We start from the raw sequence: 24,552 nt of genomic DNA, 5'->3' as shown, positions 1-24,552 counted from the left end.
ACACAAACATGTAGCTATCATGTATTTAAACTCATGGATTTGAGGCTCAAAGACTAAGCATCCAAAGACATGTTATCCAACCACATTTAGGAGTAAGAAGAGTAACAAAAACAGTAGCCAAAAATGCCCAACATAACCTGAAAAACGTTGATTCACGGTGATCTCGGCAGCTCTGACCTTTGCTCACTATTTCAATCATAACTCTCTCCACAAAACTCCAAATGCATTGGTTCGTTTTTTGTTAGAAACTAGACTAACAGAGCTTTCTTTTGACATCAAGAACGTAAATTTTGGATCACTGAGAAGGTGCAGTTTAATCTTTTAAAATCGTGAACAATTTTTGCCAGCATTGTTTTTGTGTGCAATGGAAGTGGATTTGAACCATACAAAGATAGCTACAACAAGACAAGGTTAGCACATGAAAGACACCACATTCAAGATAACCTAGGCTCTAGATACCAAATGATGAAGGATTATCTTGTTCCTTTTTAAGATTATTGAATATAGTGTGAGTTGATTAAGAAAGCTAAGCGAAATCCCCACTGGACATTAAGATAGCAAGCTATCTAGATGTGAAGGTTCCTTTCACAAAGCTCAAGAGAAGAAGATGATGGATTGATTCAAAACAAAAAGGAAATGGAAAGCACATAAACCATAGAAAACCAAGAACAATTAAAGGAAGAAGAAAACATAAAATGGAAAGGAAAGAAATGGTAAAAATGTGAGAAGCACGCCACTACAAGGCTAGGTTAGAAGCCATGGCAACCTTGAAGATGAGTGGATGTGTGCCGCCACTTGCTATGCAAGATAAGGCTTAAAAGTATTCACTCTCTAGGGAGGAAACTCTCACAAATGGTTGAGACACAAGATTGTTTTTACTTCAAAATGTTTAACCCTTTTACATGTCTAGGAGCACCCCTTATACAGAAGAGTTTAGGGGCCTCTAAGCAAATAAAAGATACCTAAGGATGTCTCTACAAAAATCTAACCCTAGCTTCTAGAAACTAGGTCAAATAAGGTTACAAAAAATGAGAGACAAAAGAGCTAACTATGGTGTGTGCAAGGCTAATTTCGTTCTAGCACAAAAGGAGACAAAGAATGTGTCTCATATGTCTCCAAAATGTGGCCAAAGTGTGCTAAAAACAAAGGAGACCAAAGGTACATAGGTACACTTGTTTTATGCCTTTTACTTTATGTCTTTGCTTTACTCTCTCCTCCACATCATTTATGCTTCCCAATCACCATGCGCCACCTAGCATTGCTTTCTTACTCCTAATTAACTTACAAAGCAAATAAACATAGATTAGCATGTTGGCTTAAGTCAAGTCAACTATAGTCAACAAGTCAAACCTAGTCAAAGGTCAACAAGTCAACTAAAGTTGATTCAACTAAGTCAACTTAGGGAATCAAAAAATAACAAACACAAATGAAAGGGATGAAGTATTAGTGAACTTCCTTTCTAAATATGCTTAGTCTTCTTAAGCATGTGCGTCCATCCTTGGTTGGGGTCAATCCTTCATCAAAGTGTTAGAAGTACTAAGGGAGAAGGGAAGTTTCTTTTGTTTAGACTTATGGCAGACATCACAAATATTAGGATTATCAGCAACATTGTAAGAGTATTTATGATCTAATAAGTGTAACAGTTCGTGAGAGGGGTGGCCTAAATGAGAGTGCCATAGAGTATTTACTTTGGAAGAACATAAAGAAGGAGAAGTATGAAAGGCCTCAGGGCGCAGAACATATAAACCAACATGACTTTCAACTAAACCAATCTTCTCTTTGGTTTTCACATCCTGTATTATACAAACAGAAGAAGAAAAACTGAGATCATAGTGGAGAGAGTTAACGATCTTGGATACAGAAATTAAATTAAAAAGAGAATTGTGAGACATAGAGGACATCAAGTAATTGAAAATTTGGGATTAAAAGCTATAGTGTCAGTGTATTGTGCAAAAACAGTAGAACCATTGGGAAGACTGATATCAATAGGTGTAATGCGTTTGAAAGAAATGAAAAGATAAGGAGGTACAAATATGATTTGTAGCTCTAGAGTGAATGATCCGAGAATTAACAAAAGTCATGTTTTGGACATTACCAGCTAAGGACTGAGTGGAAGATATAGAGCCAACTTGGTTTATTTTCACGTTCGGAGGGGTGAGGTGGATGTCATCATTGTCAGTAGAGTTTGAGGAAGCAAAAGTGTTGTCTTGAGTGGTGACATTAAAGGTTAATGAGATTTGCCAGAGTGAAGTTTATGGCCGGGAGGATAGCCATCTTTCTTGTAACCTAGGAAGCTCCGACACGGCGTCCGAGCCACGCTTCCCCGTTTCGGAGGCGCACCGGACACGAACACTTGCCGGAAGCGCACACGACGCGGTGTAGAACGTTGTTTTTTGGGCCGGACACGGCCTTCTCTCTGGACGTGGAAAAGACACGTTGCGATGATGAAAAAAGGTGGAACGTGGACGCCGTTGCAGAGTTGCCACCATTTACGTTGCAGGCAAATTCACGGAGAAGAGAAGATAAAAGATAGGAAAGGGAGAGTTAAGCAAAAGAAGAAAAAAATTCTGAAAAGAAAACATAATCATATTCTTATCAATTTAATAATTTAGTTATTTTATATGAAATTTGTTTTAATTTTACGAATCCCCAAATAAATCTGTTCAGTTATCACATTTTCACTTTATCTAAAATTTTCTTCCTTCTTAATATAATATTTTATTTAAAGAGATTTTAATTTGTTTTATCAGTATATAATATATTATATTATAATTATTTTTAATCTATAACATCTTTCATTTTTTATATGTAAATAAATATAAATAAATTACTAGATACATGTTCCATATTTCAAATAAAATAAATAAATTACTTTATATAAAAAATAAAGATAAATATATAAATAATCTTAACTAAAAATCTTAATAAATTATATAGAATTAAAACTAAAAATTTTAACAAAATAATCTTCAAATATATCTATTTGAATATCTTTATATCTCATCTTTTAATAATAAAAACCATATACATGTCCTATAAATACATAAAGAGACTTACAAAATATACAAAGAAAAAAGAAATCAGTTAGAGGTAAAAGAAAGAAACGCTGAGATTTAGTGAGCGAAACACATAATCATTGCAAGAAAGCTCTTGGAGGAAGAAGGAAGAAGCTCGGATAGAAGAAGAATAAGTAGAGATATATTTTGAGCAGGAGAAAAAAGTAAATACTAAGAAGAAGAAGTGTGTAGAAAAAGGTAAGTACTTTTTACGTCTCTTCTCCTTTTATCTATTAAATTCTTTGCCTTCTATATTAAATGTTATCCACACCCTCTTTTCCTTCTACTTATTAAATTCATCCATTAAATGCTAATAATTTAACTTTTTTAATACTTTATGTCATTCTATGCATCCATCATATTTGCTATAACTTATACATGTGAGGGTACTATGTTCCTTGTTATTTTTACAATATAAAATAATTTAATAATTTTACATTACTTTAAAAATATATTATATTATAAATAATTATATTTTATATTATGATTAGATTATACATGAAACTTTATTAGTTTTTAAATTCAGATTTCAATACATATGTGTTACATAATTTTAATTTATTTTATAATTTAAATTATAAACATAAAATTATAAGTTTTATATTTTGAATTTAATTTTATAAATATATTATGTATAAAAATTATTTAAATTATATACTTTTGTTTTATTTTTAAATTTTAAATATTAAGTAAATTTTGTATTTTCAATTTATTTTATTATAGGAAATTAAGATGAGTAGACCTAATCAAGCTATTGAAGAAGAAGATGAAACAAAACCTCTTTGGAGATATTTTACAAAGATAAGAAAAACTCCCGGTGGTGGAAACTATATGGTCAATTGTACTTTGTGTGATTTTGAATTTAATCGAGTGTAAGATCCGCAGAATTTAATTAATTAAATAAATAATTAATTAATAAATGAGGGTATGTAGTGCATTTATGACATTAAATTTTGTTGTGTATGATGTGGAAAAGTACTAGCTCAAGTGGTTGAGAGTACTTTGATTGTGTGAGAGGACTTAGGTTCGAGTCCTAAGTATGCCATTTAGGTGTTATTTAGTTATTATTGTTTTAATAATATGTTAGGCCACATTCCGTATGAGATAATGCTTGAATTGTGTGTGTTAGCAAGAAACATGAGTTGGCCTGATGGTTTAGTATTGATTTGGCTTTGGCAGGGTGTGGGTTTGAACCTTAGTGGACTCAAATTTAGCTTTCTTTTTGCTAAAAAGTTAGTGTGGCTTGAATATGAAAGGGGTAGAGACAACCCTAGCAGAAGGGGCAGCCAAAAAATTTTGTTTTTGCCACCAACCACATTAAGGGACTCTTTAAAAGGTAAAATTTGAGAAGGAAAAAGGGTTTTGAAGGTTGTTTTCTGATAAACTTAGAAGGAGTGCGAAAATTGAGAGTGAATAGTGAGGTTTGAAGCGATTGAGAGTCGTGTGCACGTGAGGGAATTTGGGGTTGTGGGTTTTGGGGACTGTTTCATTGAAATTTGACCTAAAGGTATGCATATAATGGGGATTGGATTCTGTGTATTCTGTGATTATGCCAAGTTGGGTGGTTGGGGCATATTTTCGTGTCCAATTATGCTTATATGTCTATCTAAGTTATGCTGAATGAATTGGTATGTTTGGGGTTGTGTTTTAGGTCGTTGGTGCAATGTTTGTGTGCGTGAACCAGTGCCAGAACCTACAATTCTCGCTCAGGCAAGCTAGGCTCGCCTAGGCGAGATATGCAGGGACTCGTACCCTCTATCTGCTCGAGGCAATCGCTCAGGCGGAGAAATTTGGGTTTGGGCGAGAGGTCATCTCACTTAGGCGAGTGAGACTCGCCTAAGCGAGAATTCGAGAGGGTTGGTGATTTAGTTTGACATCCCGCTCAGGCGGGAACCCCAAATCTTTTGAGCGAAAGAATGTCTCGCTCAGGCGAGAGTCTCTCGCCTAAGCGAGAACGCGAAGAGTGTTCTGTTGTTGGCTTGACTCGTAGCTCAGGCGAGAGGTTTGATTTTTTGGGCGAAAGTGATCTCGCCCAGGCGAGAGTAACTCGCCTAAGCGAGAAGTCGAGATGGGTTTTGAGCGTGGTACTCGCTCAAGCGAGGTAACCTAGCCTAAACGAGATGAACTGAAATGCCTAGGCGTAAATTGGAAGTTTAGGTCAAGGATGGAGGGATGATAGGGTTAAAGGCAATAAATGATGAGGGATTGGATTGATTAAAGCTTGAATGTTGATGCATGATCTATAAGGCTTCTAGGGTGTCTTAATGGTGAGCTTGCTGGTGTTCCATGGGTTGTGGCCCGGAACGTATCCTTGAGTTGTGGCTCAGGATAGGGGTTAAGCACGTGGCATTCTATGGGTTGTGGCCCGAAATGACTTCCTTTGAGTTGTGGCTCGAGATAGCGGATGAACACGAGGAACCTTGAGTTGTGGCTCGGGTTGACGAGTGTGTCGGTGTGAGTGTGCTGGTTGTGGCCAGTACGGATGGATCTGGATGGATTGCCCTCCTCAATGTTTCACTAACGAGTTTGGTAGTCTTGGGACATTACAGACTATGTTTGTATTTGGGAACTCCACCTGGCGTTACGGTGTGTGATCCATAACATGGTTTCCGAATGTGCTCTGTCGGTTGTGGCCGATAGGTGTGGCAGCAAGGCGCCTTGAGGCACTTAATAGAAGATGTGAAACACTGCTAACATGGTTGTGGCCATGTGGGAGAATTGGAACGAGTTTCCCTAATGTACTTTAATATACATGGTGGTGGCCATGTGGAGGGAAGGTAACGAGTCTTCCACGAGGTGCTTTGGTGTAGATGGTGGTGGCCATGTGATGGAAATGGAGTAATGTTCTATGGAAAAAGGAAGGGGTATTATATATGGTTGTGGCCATGTGGTATAAAGGAAGAGTTTGTGTTATTGTTATATTAATTTTTAGCGATTATTCATGTATATGTGTGTTGGTATATTTTTATGTGTTTTATCTATTAGCTCACCCTATTTGCTTGTGTTTGGTGATAATCGTGTACGCGGTACACGTGAGCAAGTGATGATGCAGGTGGAGCTGGTGAGGCTTAGCTGCGGAGGGGGGTGATCATGGGATTTTATTACTATGCTATATTGATTTTAGATTTGGAAATGATATATAAACTTTTGAGAGATACTTGAACATTGTTTCACTTATAAACTATGGAATGATGTTTTATTATATGATAATAAAAGTTTTAAATGTCCCACATTTTGGGAATATCAGTTAATAAATGAAGTTTATTAATTATTTCTTTATTTTATTATTTAAATTCGTAATATCCGGTCGGGATGTTACAGAGAGCTCATCTCTTAAAAATTAAGGGAGAAGGGGTTAGAGTTTGTCCAAAGGTGAATCCGACAAAACTTGTTGAGCTTAAAAGATTGAACAATGAAGCAACTTTGAAAATTGAAAATTCAAAGAAGAAAAAGGTTTCTCTACCACCTGTATCTGAGGAAAGAAAGTAGACAAGCAGTGGTGGTGTTCACCAAAAACTCAAGGGTCCTCTAGAAGCTTCTTTCAACATTCAAGCTAGAGATGCTCTTGATTGTGAAATTGCAAGGATTTTTTATTCTTCAGGATTAGCATTTCATCTCGTAAGAAGTCCTTATTATAGGAGTGCCTTTTCTTACGCTGCCAATACTTCTAATCTTAGTGGATATGTACCACCATCATATAATAAATTGAGAGGTCCACTGCTTGATAAAGAAAAGCTCATGTAGAAAATCTTCTGCAACCTATAAAGAATTCATGGAAGCCAAAAGGTGTGACAATTGTTAGCGATGGATGGAGCGACCCTCAAAGAAGACCTATTATCAATTTTATGGCTATCAATGAGAGTGGACCAATGTTTTTGAAAGCAATAGATGGATCTGGGGAGACAAAAGACAAGGATTTTATTGCCAAACACATGAGAGATGTAATTATGGAAGTTGGACCAAAAAACGTGGTACAAATGATCATAGACAATGCAGCAGTATGTAAGGCAGCAAGTATGATCATAGAATCAAAATTTTCTTCAATCTATTGGACTCCTTGTGTAGTGCACACCTTGAATCTTGCATTGAAAAATATTTGTGCGACAAAAAATACAGAAAGAAATAGTGATCTTTATGAAGAATTTTATTGGATCTCATAAATTGTTGATGATGCTACATTTATTAAAAACTTCATTATGGGGCACTCTATGAGATTATCAATGTTTAATAACTTCAATTCATTGAAGTTTCTTTCTGTTGCTCCAACGAGATTTGCTTCAACCATTATCATGCTTAAAAGATTTAGAAGCTTGAAAAGAGGACTCCAAGAGATGGTAATTAGTAATGAATGGTCGGATTACAAAGAGGATAATGTTGATAATGCACGAACAGTCAAAGAAACTTTATTGAATGATAATTGGTGGATGAAGGTTGATTATATACTTGCTTTTACTGCCCCTGTTTATTATGTTATCAGAAAAATAGATACGGATATGGCTACTCTTCATTTAGTGTATGAGATGTGGGATTCAATGATTGAAGATGTGAGGAAGATCATATACCAACATGAAGGAAAGGCACAAGTTGAACATTCATCTTTTTTTGAGGCAGTAAACTCAGTATTAATTGATCGTTGGACTAAAAGTAGTACATCTTTTCATTGTCTTGCTCATTCTTTAAATCCAAGGTAATTATACTATTAAATTATTTTATTATTATATATTTTTTTGTATATGTCTTATCTATAATATGAGGGGGGGATTCATATGTGATGACGGGTGAGAGTGGCATGATCTTACATGAATATTACATGAGTGGTTAGATTTGTATGCGATCATAAATCGGGTATGAACAACGATGAACCTTGGTGGTTGGTAATTTTGTGGCATGACATTGACATGAGGGGAGATGTTTCCTCAAGGTCGGTAATACGAGCTGGTACTGATTGACATGTGATATATGGGAGTTGTCTATGGGTGTTGGTATAAATCTTCCCTGCATAGTGTATGTGATCATTTTCCTTGCTGATTTATGAGTGTCAGTCTATGTCAGCGTGTAATTCCTTGGGGTCTCTAGGTGAGACCTCTGGGGCTACGTTTCAGTGGTTGGGACGTAATTCCATGGCCCGTGTTAGTGGGTGTCCATGGTGGTGCCCCATCTGTATAACTAGGTAAGGATTCAAGTTAAGGTTGCATCTTGACACTCTAAGGAGCCAATTAGTCTCAGTTAGTAGGAGGCCTGAAATTCATTAAGGGTTAACCTTGTGGTGAGGGAAATTTGATTCATTGTAACACTTGTAACACATAGCACGGGGATGAGCAGCTCGGAGATGAGCAGAGGTATCCACCACAAGTGCGGGCATCTGCTGAATCCAACTAAGTTATACGTATCCGGATGAGTCGAGTCGAGTCGTAGTGTATTGAATGAAGAGTCATAACATGCGTGGTTGTTATATAGATATGGGACGATGAAAATATGTTTGACTGTATGATGAATATGTTGTTGGCTCTAGCTTACCCGTTTTGTTGTATGGTTGTATTGTATGTGGCTGTTCTTTCTTGCGATGATCATCAATTTGATTGATGGGAGCAGATGGGCGAGGTTCTCATGGCCAACAAGGGAATGGGGATTTCGTTGCTTAGCCATCTGGGCTGGAGTTTTCTTCACGTTTTCTTTAGGGCTAAGGCCCATGTATCGTTTTATGTATTTCTACTCTACCCTCTTTGTTAGACATGTATCTGGTTTCTGGTGGCATCGTGGTGTGCCATGTTGTAGGGGTTGTATTAATGACCCCAAGACTACGCTACTATACTATCATTGTGTGACGTTTCCTTTAATTTCGTTTAATAATTAAATGGGACGTTACATTTATGGTATCAAAGCGGTCATTTCTTAGGTCTGTGGACTTGGGTTGTCCGCTTAGCTTTCTTTGTGTCTTTGAGTGCTTAGTTAAAATTCTTGCCTTTATCGAGCCTAACCAAGTGATTTTCTGTGTGCCAGTGGACTATGGCACCTCCTCGTCGAGCTTCTCAATCATCCCAGGGGGACGCACCCGATATTTCCAGAGCCATAGAGGCGATGGTAGCAGCTGTGGCGCAGTAGAGTGCTGCGATGATGCAGCAGCATGAGGGCTCCATGCAGCGACAGGCGGCGTCGCTTGAGCAGCAGCAAGCAGTGATGCAGTAGATGGAGGCTGCGAGAGTAGCTGCTGAGGATGCTCATCGGCAGCACATGGAGGCCCTTCGCCAGTTGGAGGAGAACAGGGCGGCTGCCCCTGTGTTTGGTCCTGAACCACGACTTGCAGTCAGGGAGTGGAGCCTAGAGGATTTTCTGAAGCACCGCCCAGCGAAGTTTGACGGGAGGACTAGTCCTGACGCCGCAGACCAATGGCTGAAGGACCTGGAGCGCATTTATGATGCGAAGATGTGCCCTGCGGAGAACAGGTTGGCGTTCTCCGTGTACATGCTCACGGGGGAGGCAGAGCATTGGTGGATCAGCACCAAATCCATCCTGGAGGAGAGGGATGAGCCAGTGACATGGGAGACATTCAGGGAGAGGTTCCTCTCAGAGTATTTTCTAGACAGCATCCGGCACGTCAAGGAGGTGGAGTTCCTCCAGTTGACCCAGGGAGGGAAGATAGTAACAGAGTATGCTGAGAGGTTCAAACACCTCAGCCGTTTTTACACCCTGCCACTCGATGAGGAGTGGCGATGCAGGAAGTTCAAGAATGGGCTTCGTGGCGACATCCGCTTGATGGTGGCTCCCTTGTCCATCAAGGACTTTGCTGCTCTGGTGGAGAAGGCCAGGGTGATGGAGAAGATGAAGCGAGAGGTAGAAGGTCAACGCCCACAACAACCACAGCCGCCTCAGAGGATTGGTGGATCATCTGGGTCCAAGCCCAGACATGAGGAGCGGAGGAGGCCGTATGATAGACCCCACCATCAGCCTCAGGGGTCTAGGAGCTTTTCTCCTCAGCAGGGCCGAGTTCGGTGTTACACATGTGGAGGACCCCACCCGAGGTACGCTTGTCCACGTATGGAGGGTTACCGTAGGTTCAACAACTGTGGCAAGGAAGGCCACTTTGGGAAGGACTGTCCCAACCTTGCCAGGACAGCGGCACGCCCTCCAGTTCAGACACCCCATCAGCATCAGTGGAGGGACAGAGGCAACAGGCCTCAGGCAACGGGCAGAGTCTATGCCATGACCGGAGTTGAGGCTGCAGGTTCAGGTAACCTTGTTATGGGTTATTGTGTGATTTCTGGGATGAGATGTTGTGTGTTATATGATTCTAGAGCGACACACTCTTTTGTGTCAAATGCATGTGTGGAACGATTTGGTCTGCCGGTGCGCAAGCTACAGTGTGAGCTTGCGGTGTCTACTCCAGCGTCGGGTTTGGTCAGGACATCGTCCTTATGTGCTAGGTGCCCAGTGGAGGTAAAGGGACGCAAGTATAGGGTGAACTTAATCTGCTTGCCTCTACAGGAGTTGGAGATGATCTTAGGGATGGATTAGCTCTCTGCCAATCGCATTCTGATAGATTGTCGGGAGAAGAAGTTGTTGTTTCCCGACTTTGAGGAGCTTGAGTTGGTGTCCCCTCAGGGAGTGGTGAGAGAGATTCAGAGTGGCACCCAGTGCTTCATAATCTTCGCCCGTATGGAGGTAGGAGAGGGAGGGAGAACATCAGTTATACCGGTAGTGCATGAGTTTGAAGACGTATTTCCGGATGAGGTACCTGGATTGCCTCCCAGTAGAGAGGTGGAATTCTCTATAGATCTAATACCAGGGACAGGCCCGGTGTCGATGGCCCCGTATCGTATGGCTCCGGCAGAGTTGGTAGAGTTCAAGAAACAAATAGAAGAGCTGATGGAGAAACAGTTCATCCGACCCAGCACTTCGCCTTGGGGAGCACCAGTGTTGTTGGTGAAGAAGAAGGATGGGAGTTCGCTCCTGTGTGTGGACTATAGGCAACTGAACAAGATGACGATCAAGAATAAGTATCCGCTCCGGAGAATCGACGACTTGATGGATCAGCTACATGGGTCATCAGTGTTCTCGAAGATAGATCTGAGATCAGGTTACCACCAGATTTTAGTAAAGGCTGATGATGTGCAGAAGACGGCCTTCAGATCCAGATATGGCCACTATGAGTATGTGGTTATGCCGTTTGGTGTGACCAATGCTCCGGCAGTGTTCATGGACTACATGAACAGGATCTTCCGACCCTTCCTAGATAAGTTTGTCATGGTCTTCATAGACGACATCTTTATCTATTCCAGGACTCAGGAAGAACATGCAGACCACCTGAGGTTAGTGCTTGGTGTTTTGAGAGAGAAGCAACTGTATGTCAAGTTATCCAAGTGTGAGTTCTGGATGGATGAAGTTCAGTTCTTGGGGCATGTGATATCAGCCCAGGGGATTGTAGTGGATCCGGCAAAGGTTGAGGCAGTGGTAAAGTAGGAAAATCCTAAGTCGGCCACAGAGATTAGGAGCTTCGTGGGGCTAGCAGGCTACTATAGGAGGTTCATAGAGGGATTTCTCCAAGATAGTGGCACCTCTGACCTTGCTTACTCGGAAGGACCAACCCTTCACCTGGACGGATAAGTGTGAGGAGAGTTTCAAGGAACTGAAGAGGAGACTGACCAGTGCACCAATACTAGTGATCCCGGATGCCGGGAAGCCGTTTGAGGTCTACTGTGACGCCTCCCACCTCGGACTTGGATGTGTTTTGATGCAGGAGAAGAAGGTTGTGGCATATGCTTCGAGACAGCTTAAGGTACATGAGCGTAACTATCCCACTCATGACCTGGAGTTGGCGGCTATAGTTTTTGCCTTGAAGATCTGGAGGCACTATCTTTATGGTGCTCAGTTTCGGGTGTTCAGCGACCACAAGAGCTTAAAGTACTTGTTTGATCAGAAGGAGCTGAACATGAGGCAGAGAAGGTGGATGGAATTCCTAAAGGATTATGACTTCGAGCTCCTATACTACCCAGGGAAGGCAAATGTGGTGGCAGATGCCCTGAGTAGGAAAACGGTACACACGACACATCTCATGATAAAAGAGGTAGCACTACTAGAGAAGTTCAAAGACATGAGGATACAGGTGGAGTTGGGGTCCGAGTCCATTAGGTGTAGTACCCTTACTATATCTAGTGACTTCTTGGACTCGATTAGAGAGAGGTAGTTGTTGGATGCCGGTCTAAAAAGGGTTAGAGGACAGCTTGGATCAGAGGAAGCCAGAGACTTTGCCTTGAGTGATGATGGCATACTGAGGTTTCGGGACAGAGTATGTATACCCGATGATGCGGAGGTAAAACGGTTAATTCTTGAGGAGGGACATAAGAGTCGTCTTAGTCTGCACCCGAGCATGACTAAGATGTACCAGGACCTCAAGGAGACTTTCTGGTGGCAAGGAATGAAGAAAGATGTGGCTTAGTTCGTGTCGGCATGTTTGACGTGCCAGAAGGCGAAGGTGGAACATCAGAGGCCCGGTGGGATTCTACAGCCTTTGGAGATACCAGTATGGAAATGGGACAGCATCTCCATGGATTTTGTGACCCATCTGCCGCAGACTTTTAGAGGACATGACACCATCTGGGTGATAGTAGATCGACTGACTAAGAGCGCACACTTCTTGGCGATGAACTTGAGAATGTCTATGGCCAAGCTGGCCCAGTTGTACATTAAGGAGATAGTAAGGCTTCATGGGGTGCCCTCGAGCATAGTTTCCGACAGAGACCCGCGGTTCACATCCCGATTTTGGAAGACATTACAGAGTGCTATGGGTAGCAAGCTCACCATGAGTTCAGATTATCACCCTCAGACCGATGGTCAGTCTGAGAGGACGATCCAGTCATTAGAGGATTTGTTGAGGACATGCATACTGGACCACCTGGGAGCTTGGGATAAGGTATTTCCTTTGATTGAGTTTACCTACAACAACAGCTTTCATGCGAGTATTGGCATGGCGCCATACGAGGCTCTTTACGGCAGCAGGTGTAGGACTCCTCTTTGCTGGTATCAGGATGGAGAGGCAGTGTTGGTTGGACCAGAGTTGTTAGAGCAGACCACCGAGAAGGTGAGGATGGTGAGGGATAGGATGCAGGCTTCTCAGAGTAGGCAGAAGGCCTATGCGGACCGCAAGAGGAGGCCTTTGGAGTTTGCAGCGGGAGATCATGTATTCTTGAGGGTGACCCGAACCACGGGCGTGGGAAGGGCTCTCCGCTCAAGAAAACTTTCTCCTAAATTCCTTGGTCCATATTAGATCACGAGGAGGATTGGGCTAGTAGCTTATGAGGTAGCTTTACCCCCGCAGCTGGCGAATCTTCACCCAATGTTCCACGTCTCACAGCTAAGGAAGTACGTGTTTGACCCAGCTCATGTGTTAGAAGCCGAAGATATACAGATCAAGGAAGACCTCACCGTGGAAGTACCACTCATCGCTCTTGAGGATAGAAAGGTCGAAGAACGTCGTGGAAAGACCGTTAGTCTTGTTAAAGTCATCTGGGATCAGAGGACGGGTGACTCGACTTGGGAGTTAGAAGAGGACATGAGAAAATCACATCCACATCTGTTTACCTAGTGAGTCTTTATTTTCGAGGTCGAAAATTTTTCTTGTTGGGGAGAATGTAAGGCCCCCTTTCTATTTCTGCTTCCTTTTAAGGGTTGCCCTACAGTAATGGGCCTAAAGGCCGACCCATAGGATAAAAGCCTTTCATGTTGCCCTAATCCCACACTCACTTTCACTCTTTCAGAAATTAGCCGTCACCCTTCTACTCCGTGAGAGAGAGCTCTGCTAGGGTTCAGCCGCCTTCCGCATCCAGTGGGCTCGAACCAGTTTTTCACTTCTCGTAAGTCCGTTCCAACCCCTGCTTGTACTTCCTCTAGTGTTTATTCATGTTTGTTTCAGCTAAGAATCCGTAGTGAGCTCATCATGTGACCTGCTCCATTGTTTTTTCGAGTTCCTAAGTATAACCTAAAGTTGTGGTGCCCGTGGTTACTGTTGAGTCCTGTACTAGCATATTCCAGGTACGGGAAGCTAGAACCCTCTGCTTGTTTGGTGCGAGTATGCTAATTTATGTGGTTGGTAATTCTCTTTTGTGTTTACCTGTTGATATGGATGTATGATACGGTGGGATTGTTGCTTGTGGTATGTCTTCGCATCTGTTGTAGGTGAAAACAGTGGTGGGCACTGATAAACTCGCCCAAGCGAGCTGGTCTCACCTAGGCGAGACTAACAGAGGCTTGCCTAAGCCTTTTTTCCACGAATGGTCGCCCAGGCGACCCACTGTGATTCTGAGCGAGCGAGCATCTCGCCCAGGCGAGAGGGGTCTCGCCTAAGCGAGATCCCGCGAGTGCTTTTGTTCCCTTCTCTAGCCCTCGCCTAGGCGAAGGGGGAGCTCGCCTGAGCGAGCACGTCTCGCCTGAGCGAAATCCCTCAGCCTGAGCGAGGTGCTGAGCGAGACAGCGCTTCTCTTGGGACGTGTGTTTATTTTGGATGATCTGTTTTGATAGGTTGAATGTATATATATATATATATATATATATATATATATATATATATATATATATATATATATATATATATATATATATATATATATATATATATATGATGAGGGGGGGATTCATATGTGATGACGGGTGAGAGTGGCATGATCTTACATGAATATTACATGAGTGGTTAGATTTGTATGCGATCATAAATCGGGTATGAACAACGATGAACCTTGGTGGTTGGTAATTTTGTGGCATGACATTGACATGAGGGGAGATGTTTCCTGAAGGTCGATAATACGAGCTGGTACTGATTGACATGTGATATACGGGAGTTGTCTATGGGTGTTGGTATAAATCTTCCCTGCATAGTGTATGTGATCATTTTCCTTGCTGATTTATGAGTGTCAGTCTGTGTCAGCGTGTAATTCCTTGGGGTCTCTAGGTGAGACCTCCGGGACTACGCTTCAGTGGTCGGGACGTAATTCCATGGCCCCTGTTAGTGGGTGTCCATGGTGGTGCCCCATCTATATAACTAGGTAAGGATTCAAGTTAAGGTTGCATCCTGACACTCTAAGGAGCCAGTTAGTCTCACTTAGAGCGGACTGACTCATGTGTGGAGAGTAGCATGAGGCCTGAAATTCATTAAGGGCTAATCTTGTGGTGAGGGAAATTTGATTCATTGTAACACTTGTAACACATAGCTCGGGGATAAGCAGCTCGGAGATGAGCAGAGGTATCCACCACAAGTGCGGGCATCCGCTGAATCCGACTAAGTTATATGTATCCAAATGAGTCGAGTCGTAGTGTATTTAATGAAGAGTCATAACATGCGTGGTTGTTATATAGATATGGGACGATGAAAATATATTTGACTGTATGATGAATATGTTGTTGGCTCTAGCTTACCCATTTTGCTGTATGGTTGTATTGTATGTGGATGTTCTTTCTTGCGATGATCATCAATTTGATTGATGGGAGCAGATGGGCGAGGTTCTCGTGGCCAACAAGGGAATGGGGATTCCGCTGCTTAGCCATCTGGGCTGGAGTTTTCTTCACGTTTTCTTTAGGGCTAAGGCCCATGTATCGTTTTATGTATTTCTACTCTACCCTCTTTGTTAGACTTGTATCTGGTTTCTGGTGGCATCGTGGTGTGCCATGTTGTAGGGGTTGTGTTAATGATCCCAAGATTATGCTACTATACTATCATTGCGTGACATTTCCTTTAATTTCGTTTAATAATTAAATGGGACATTACAAATTATAATTGTTATATATATATATATATATATATATATATATATATATATATATATATATATATATATATATATATATATATATATATATATTCGTGTCTGTGTCTTGCCTTTTTTCGATTTAGACGCTTTCCCGTGTCCGTGTCTAGGTTTCATAACAGACATGTGTAGTATGACCAGACCTGTTGCAATGAGTACAAATTTTCCTAACAGTCTGAGTTTTAGAGAATTTACCATCTTGGTTGGGAAAACCGTGTTTGCGAAAGCAAATTGGATTCGGTGTGGGCTGGATGTTTGCAGTAAGTGCAGGTGTTGGAGGATGAAGCAAGAGAAGTATTGGTACCATTATGGGATGATGCATTGGGTGGAGTAGATGAGGATGGTTGTGTGGGACGGACATAAGCGGTGAAAGCTATGAAGCTCCGACACAGCGTCCGAACCACGCTTCCCCGTTTCGAAGGCGCACCGAACACGGACACTTGCCGAAAGCGCACACGACGCGGTGTCGAACGCTGCTTTTTGGGCCGGACACAGCCTTCTCTCTGGACGCGGAAAAGATACATTGCGGTGCTGCAAAGATTTATATATATATATATATATGGGTTGATAAAAAAAAGTCCATTTTTAACTCGGCTAAAAAGCCCTTTTATTTACCCATGACCCCTATATTCAATTTTGTTTTAAGAAACTCTTAACATGTTATACTACAATGATTTGATTACACTATAATTAACTGATTACAAACAAGTATTATGTTTATTGTTCTTGTTTGGTTACACATGTATGTAATGTCTTCATTAACAAATCAATTTATCTCCCCCCTGATATGAAAAAAAAAAAAAAACAAGTATTATTTGTAGAACCACTTTTGGCTTTCTTGAGTACTCTTTACTCTACTACTTCTACATTACAAACAAAAGAGTTTGAATGAATGGAGATTTATTCCCAATAGAGAGGGTGTACGCACATGAAGACCTCTTTGAAAAGATAAACACCAAGTGGTGGATTTACAAATATGTGTCTATTCTTTATCATCTTAAAGGCGACCGAATTAGGTCCTAAACATTAGTCCAATAAGGCAAGTTCAATGTTCGGTTACTAAGTCCAATCACAATTTCTCCAACAACCCATCAAATAACAACATTCTTGCTTTTATAGCCATAAATCGGACTTAGATGCAAAAATAAGTATTGTTTAATCTTTGAAAGTTTGTCCAAATTATGATAACACAAGATTTTTTTTTTTTAAGTCAAATTCACAAAAAATTAAATTAACAGAAAAAATATAAAATTTTAAGATAAAAGTCCATTATTTTATAAAGACTAAAAGCGTAATTACATGTTCATATTTTTATAAAAAAAAATGCTTCTTTATATTAAAATAACTGTTCATTTATGGTTTTTTTTTTCTAATTACGTGGATATTTTTCTCTTAATGATATATTTTATATTCGAATAACATCGTTAGATGGGATACAACTTATTCATATTGATTTATATGTTTGTCATTCTTGTGAATAAGATCAAACGTCATATCTATTGTTATCAGTTTAGTGTTTATTTCAAATAAATTTTGATGTTTTAACATTATTATCCACCATATATTAATTACAAACCATACTTGGTCCAATGTCCAAATAAAGAAACTGTTTTCTTCTTTGTTTTCTTTTCTTCCTATCATAGATCTTTTTGAGTCAACACGGTCTCTTCCCCCTCTACCCATTTTTTTTTTCATCACGTGCTATTATTATCCTCAGCACATTTTCAGCCAATAAACCTTATTCACTAAATCTCATATCACTGGTGCCATTCTACAACCACTTATTTTCAACCATCATAGCAAAGAAAAGTAAGTTTGACACAAAGTTCAAGGGATCAAAACTTTTAACGTTCCAAGAAGTACAGTACTACTTTTACAACTTTTTCATACAAACTTAAATTAATTTTTGTATAAAATAAACATAAAATTTATAAGAAATTTTACACATTAACTTTAATTTATATAGTGATCAACTATGTTTTTTCTACAATGCATTTTTTTCTGTTAAATAATCCTGTAAAAAGTTTATCCAAATCCTTATGTTGAGCTGCGTCGGCTAATTGATGAGATTGTACTTTCCCTGTCGCATGAACAGCACATTAATGGTGTTGAACAATGAAAAGCCCTTGATGATTCATTGACGAATGAGACATCAAGGATGTTAATGGTGTGCCCCACCACACAGTCTGTACAAGCAATCCAAATGGAATTCAACTTAGCATCAGCCAAAGAACTGTTATGGGGTCAGAACTGCAATGGGGTCCATTTTCACATGGAAAAGGATAAGCATAAGAAAAGGCCAGAATAAAGGACAAACCTTTCCCCTATCCACGATTTTACCACTACTGGGTCAAACCGCCACACATTTGTTAGATTCTATATGTAAATATATGGTGAAATTAAAATTTGGAAGAAACTTTAAATCTTATTTATATCACAGTCTTACAGAGAATAGTGATTTTAAGTAACACAGAGGCTAGATTGATAAAAGAACACACTTAGTGGGAACATGCAAGTTGTTTATTGTAACAAATACTAGACCTGTAGAGGATAAGCATAGAATATCTAGTTCTAGACATAGAGAATTACATGTGAAGAAAATTGGGTAAGACTTTTGGATGAAGGAACTTCACATGAAAGTAAGTGTTTGTGATGTGGACAATGAGCTTTGTCATCTTCACTGATACCATATGGAAAAATCTGGCTGTTTCTGAAGAGCATCCATCCCTACTCCTTGCATGTCCTCCTTGAAATCAAATGATGCCAAATCACAAAAGGAACCAAACATTGAATTGAAGTTATGGTTGTTTTGATTGGTCTCGAAGGGAGCATTATTCAAAGCTTTGAACCGCTCATATTGGCCTTCTTCTCTAGCAAATATGTGATGATTATTGGACATGTTGGGCTCATCAAAGATGTTTCCTTCCATAGTGATTCCTTGCCCACGAATGAAGTTGTCCTGTGGCTGCTGCTGCTGCTGCTGCTGCTGCATGCCATGCTGGCGAAGACAGGGATTCTCTGCAGCCATGCGATTACATGAACTTATGTTCTTGTTGCCTTGAACATTTGTTTCATAGTTAGTCATAAGGTCACTGATCATTTTCTGACCATCTTCTGAAACTTCAAGTCCAGTGAGATCAATTACAGGAGGGACCATGTTAGCAGACTGAGCAGTAGACTTGGGTGGAACAAAGGACTGGGGGTATATCACTGGCTTTACCTCATTAACATGAAAATTTGGACCCCCAAAATCTGAAGGACCTCTATATGCACAAATCAACTGATGATTGTCCCTAGAAATTCTGTCGGGAAAACCAAGGCGAACTTGACTATAAGGGCACTGAGGCTGTTCACATGTGTAAATCTTCATATCCATCACGTTAAACTCATTTGAAACCTTCCTCTTCCTTATGAAATCCAAATTTGTAACAGCCTCTCCCTTGATTGAAAAAGGAGGCTGCTGAACTGCCAGAGTTCCCCCCATTCTCTCCATCCCCAGATTGGGTGTGTGACCATTCTCATGTTTCCTGTCTTCCACATCAAAGTTAGGCTCATCTTCACCCCCTTCAACATCATACTCATTGCCATCATTAACCACCAAAGATCCACTACCTCCACCTGAGGATAATGGGGGAATATAATCAGGATAAAGCTCTCTTGCCAAGGCCTCCTCCTGATTGATGATTGCCAGCCAGGTTGCACTTTCCTTTGCCGTCATCTTATCCTGGAGGCACTTCGACTGCCTCACAAGCTTCCGAATTTTGGCAATATCTGGGGACATATGCTTTATAACTGCAGTCAAAACGCCAACTTTCCATGCCTTCTTCAGGTCATGGGGCTTCTTGTAAGGAGGGGGACTGTGATCTTTAGGCAAACCAATCTGGGGCCACCACTCTTCATTTCCTGTTGGCCACCACGGTGGAGGAATACCCTTCTCCAATGGAAACCTCCTCTGAGGAGGATCACAGTGTTGCATGAGTGCTGACAAGAGAGAACCCAATGTTGTGTCCTGCAGCTCCTGCAAGGTATGTGGAGTTGGACCAATTGAATTGCATCCATCATTCCTTCCAGGGATAGCATGATCAGCTTGGTATTTGGCTATGGCAGCTGGACCATTTCGATCGAATCTGACTTTATCTTTCCACCATTCACGAAGATTATCAGATGCTCCAGTCACTGGTTTCCCCTTCTCGGGGATTATCCCATAAACAAATCCTTGGGCCTTACAAACCTCCATCATCTTCAGCATGTACTTCAAGATTCCATCTTGAGCCCTGGACATCTTTTTCCTCCTTGCCTGTTCTTGAGACTGTCTTTGCTTCACTGCATCAATTCCTTCCTTAGATTTACTCTGCTCCTTCATTCGCTTGAGACGCATTTTGTCCTTCCACATCCTCCTTTCAAGCTCATCTACCCCAATTTCTTCATCACTGAAATCATCATCAACTATCGCCTCTGGATCAGTTTGCCGGGCGGTCATATCCTCTTCCCCGAGGACAGTAGACATCGTGTCCAAATCATTACAAAACCCCATCTCCTCAAACATCATCATCATTTTCCGAGGAAAATATAAGGATCAAACCTGTGAGCTTCTGAAGATGGAAGTAGCTAGTTGGATTTCAAACTAACCCCTTAGCACTGTACACCAATTCAAATTAACAAATTCTTAGCTCTTAAAGGCCTTTGCACCTGCGAACAATAACAGAACAAAGATCAGAGAAAAATCAACATGGCACAGAAATCAAATACTTTCCAGATGAAGAGAATCACATCATAAAGTATGCACATATATCTCCAAGCTAAAACCCACATGAAAACAGAAGATGAATCCAGGCTAAAAACACGAATTAGAAAAAAAATATCACCTCAAAATTTAAAACGGTGATGAATATTAATAGATCATGGCTATACCGTTTCGACAGATCCAATTCATCAACGAATAAAACAGGGAAGCAAAAGCAACATGGGCAAAGACAACAAAGGAGGTGACTATAAAAACAAGGACAATAAATGATGATTTCGAAAGGTTCTCTCATCAAAGCATCATAAAAGGTTGCAGCTTTCAGATAAAACATAAAAGTTAGTTCAATTGATGAGCAGAACAATCATGCTAAAAAACACCCCACAAAACCAGCAATCTAAGAAAGGAAGAAAACTTCAAATATGGAGGATTAAATAAATAGATGAACTGGAATCTCTCCGTGATAGATCAAAAGGGTAAAAAAGTCAGTACCGACAGAGACCACAAATCAAAACAACAGAAACCCATGAATCTAATTGACCATGCAGATAGCACGAAGCAGTTTAACAGTGAAAAGAGCGAGCAAAAGAAGAAGTGCATAGATTATTACCAGAGGATCCAGAACAGAGTCTCTGTGGTGGCGACGAGTCAATAAGAGAAGAAGAAGAAGAAGAAGGTTCTTTGTATTGAGACTGTCATGAGAGAAGGTGGGAAGAAAGAGAGAGGGAAAAGGGACAGAGAGTTGAACATTATCTGGTTAATGGGGAGATGGTGGGTTTTTATTGGTAGATTAAACCCCACATCGAGGAGGAGTGTTTGTTTATAATAAAGTTCGGTCATTTCTTTCTCCATTTTTTTTTTCTTTTGGTGCATGGCCAAAAGTGCTTTCTTTTTTAGGTTATATATCCAAATATGAAAATGATTAAGGAATTAGACAAATAAAATTAATTATAGTTAACCTATTATTTTTATTTATTTATTCTCATAGATAGCATATATCTCATTTTAAGTTTATCCCTTTCTGGTTTTAAAAAGGTTATTGACTTAAGTAAATTTCTATAAGATGGGGTTTGTAAATTGTAAATCTCTTTAATATTTTAGATCTTTCACATTTTCATTGTTTTATTTTTTTAATTTTACTATGAATTATACTTAATTTATCATTAAAAAATAAAAATATCAGTTAAGGTAATAAAAAATATTTAAATAAAATAACTAATTTTTTAAAAGCATTATTTATTGGAAGAATTTATTAATTATTTTATATATAAACAAGATAATTAGGCCTTTTCATTTTGAACGTTTTATCAACTCTGATATTTACTGTTTTTGATATTATTCTTGTTTTCATTTAATAATTTACCTTTAAACATTATATTTACTTAACATATATTAACTTACTTGGACACTTATAATTTAGTTTTAATATATTACTTTTATTATTGTAAATTTATTTTTGGTATAATTAGTCGTATACTATCCAGTTTGGGGCTAGGGTGTCAAATAAGTACCCGGTTTAAAAGAAGTGTCAATTGCATTCTAACTTTTGAAACAAGTGTTTCAATTAGGTTCCTTTCAGATAGAGTTGACTAATGTCGTTAGTCAACGTGCCACATGTTAGTATGTGGTTTTTTTTATTTTTTTTTATTTTATTTTTTATTTTTTTAAAATTTTTTAATTTTTTAATTTTTTAATTTTTTTGAAAAAAATAAATAATAATGCCACGTGTCAAGTCCCTGTATGTGACACGTGGCATTGTCAGTTGCAATGCCACATGTTAGTGTCACTATCGGAAGTCATTGTGTTGATTTCGATTTAGTCCCCATATATGTCTTTTTGTTTCAATTTAGTACTTAAGTATGTGTATCTGATTCAATTTTGTGTCAATTTTGTCCCAAAAAATTAAAAAAAAAAAAAAAAACACACAAACTGACACGTGGCACGTTGACTAACTGCATTAGTCAACTCTGTCTGAAAGGGACCTAATTGAACACTTTTTCAAAAGTTGGGATGCAATTGACATTTTTTTTAAATCGGGTACCTATTTGACACCTTAGCCCCAAACTGGGTACTGTACGACTAATTATATCTTTATTTTTATATTTTTATATTATTTATTTCTTAATATATCACAAACAATTATTTTATCTTAAAAATATAAATATAGTTAAAATTTTAAATTTGTTTTATATTTCTAGAAATACTTGTTGTAATATATATATATATATATATATATATATATATATATAAAATATTATTTTTTTTCAATATTTGTCTAATTTAAAAGTAATCTTTTCATGATGTATTAAATGTATTTCATTAATTATTCCCGTTTACGAATAAGTGATAAATGCATAAAATAACAGTGTAAGTATAAAAACATACATGTAATTATTTTTTAAATATAGGAGTATTTGTTAGTAGAAGAATGGATTATTTAACAAAAGTAATAGAACATTTATTGTTTATGATATATTAAAATTTAAAACTAAGTTATATAATTATATTTTTATAAAATAAAAAAAATACAAATTATTTGAATTATATATAATTAATTTAATAGTTTTAATTTTTTAGTACTTTAATTATGTTAACTATTTTTTTAAATTAAAATAATTATATTTAATAGTAAAATGTAGAAAAACAAAAAAGTGATTTTTTTTAAGAAAATGATAAAAACAAGATCACATCTAAATAAAATTAAAACATATTTGAGAATAAAGTAAACTTAATTGTCTCATTAATATACTCTAACCATATAAGTTTGAGTATCCTATTTTGAAGTAAAAAATTATCTATATCTACAACCTCGTGTCTAATCTAATGGATGTAAAATTTTTGTCACACTCTCTCACATTGTTGAGAAATGTTTTTACTCGTTTCTGCATGTTTACTCACCTTTCATTGTTTCTTTAATTGTTTCAAATATTAATGTAAGTTTTTTATATTACTTGATGTTAGAAAAGATATATGTACTAGAAATCTTAAAATGGACTCCGACACAAGAGCCAACTTGATTCGATTGGGTTGGAAAAAAATTAGTTTTTCTTTAAATATGAGTCAAATTGGACCTGACTCAATTAATTTGTAACTTAAATGGATTCAGTCAGATTGAAGGTGAATTGACCCACAATTTACGTTTTTTACCATTTTTTATGAACTTGTTTATTATAATTATTTACTATTTTTAATTGTGTAAATTAACAATTTCTTCATTTTAAATATTAATGATGTTCAATGATGTTTGAATATTTAAATTATTTGTTTGTTAAGGTTATGTAACTTGATACTTTAATTGGTTATCTTTATAACAATATTCGATAATATAGGTAAACATTTTGATTATATTGCTATAAAAAATTAAGTTGAGTGAATTTACTTTGATTGTATTGTACTAAATATATATAATATAGTGAAAGAACCAAACATCCTTAAATGAGTGAAATTCCTAATCCATCGTCCACCGGTGAATTAATTTGAGTTACAAATTTTTGGTTCATCAAAGACTGAGTAAAGTTGAGCTGACATTTTTTTAACTCAATCTATGATAAGTCAATTTATGTAAGATTGACTCACCTTAACACTCATAATAAAAACAAAACGGGATAAATATATACATCTCCATATATCTATATACGTAATTTAAAAAATTTAATCAATACAAAATTTTTCATCAAAATCGAAATAAATTTTGAAAATACCAGCGAAAACGATTTCATTTATCATTTTAACAAATATTCAGCAATAGTTATGTATTATCGGGTGCGTAAATTAACTTAATGCAGGATGATTTTACTTTAATAAGTTTTTGAGTTTAAACCTTGGTATGTAGTGTATTCAGTATTATTTTTGTCATTCACGGTGAAATTATTCAACCAATAAAATCACATGGTTACAATGTAATTTTTTTTTAATTTATGTACACATCAGAGGCTGACCTCTGTTATGACAAGGGAGTCACGGC

The 24,552-nt window shown here is 38.4% G+C and overlaps 1 protein-coding gene and 2 pseudogenes across 2 annotated transcripts; 2 read left to right on the top strand and 1 right to left on the bottom strand.

Annotated features, from left to right (window-relative positions):
• Nucleotides 1–3,788: 3,788 nt before the first annotated feature.
• LOC146885471 (uncharacterized) lies at nucleotides 3,789–7,268 on the top strand (annotated as a pseudogene).
• Nucleotides 7,269–9,242: 1,974 nt separating this feature from the next.
• LOC146885470 (uncharacterized) lies at nucleotides 9,243–13,992 on the top strand. The gene is made up of 12 exons (XM_085674946.1): nucleotides 9,243–9,715; nucleotides 9,863–10,284; nucleotides 10,351–10,490; nucleotides 10,656–10,889; nucleotides 11,115–11,210; nucleotides 11,333–11,395; nucleotides 11,632–11,829; nucleotides 11,992–12,087; nucleotides 12,238–12,363; nucleotides 12,517–12,651; nucleotides 13,318–13,536; nucleotides 13,963–13,992. The coding sequence occupies exons 1-12, from the start codon at nucleotides 9,243–9,245 to the stop codon at nucleotides 13,990–13,992; spliced, it is 2,232 nt and encodes a 743-aa protein (XP_085531072.1).
• A 4,260-nt stretch (nucleotides 13,993–18,252) lies between these two features.
• Nucleotides 18,253–21,370, bottom strand: LOC114187003 (ETHYLENE INSENSITIVE 3-like 1 protein pseudogene; annotated as a pseudogene). The gene is made up of 2 exons (XR_014995822.1): nucleotides 21,199–21,370; nucleotides 18,253–20,536 (listed from the first exon to the last, which is right to left on the bottom strand). The product of XR_014995822.1 is annotated as an ETHYLENE INSENSITIVE 3-like 1 protein pseudogene (transcript).
• Between the last annotated feature and the right edge of the window lie 3,182 nt (nucleotides 21,371–24,552).

Source organism: Vigna unguiculata, chromosome 6 (assembly GCF_037176805.1).
Source record: "Vigna unguiculata cultivar grain cowpea cultivar isolate G323 ecotype 2 chromosome 6, ASM3717680v1, whole genome shotgun sequence".
NCBI lineage: Eukaryota > Viridiplantae > Streptophyta > Magnoliopsida > Fabales > Fabaceae > Vigna > Vigna unguiculata.
The sequence above is the reverse complement of the archived record's forward strand: the minus strand, read 5'-3'. Positions and strand labels throughout refer to the sequence as shown.

Excerpts from the sequence above, each read along its gene's own strand:
- LOC146885470 (XM_085674946.1), top strand. The coding sequence starts at position 9,243 with ATGGAGGCTGCGAGAGTAGCTGCTGAGGATGCTCATCGGCAGCACATG. Across the intron at positions 10,491-10,655 it reads GTGCTAGGTGCCCAGTGGAG|GGAGTGGTGAGAGAGATTCA; the intron begins GTAAAGGGACGC and ends GTGTCCCCTCAG. Across the intron at positions 12,088-12,237 it reads ATGCCCTGAGTAGGAAAACG|TTGTTGGATGCCGGTCTAAA; the intron begins GTACACACGACA and ends AGAGAGAGGTAG.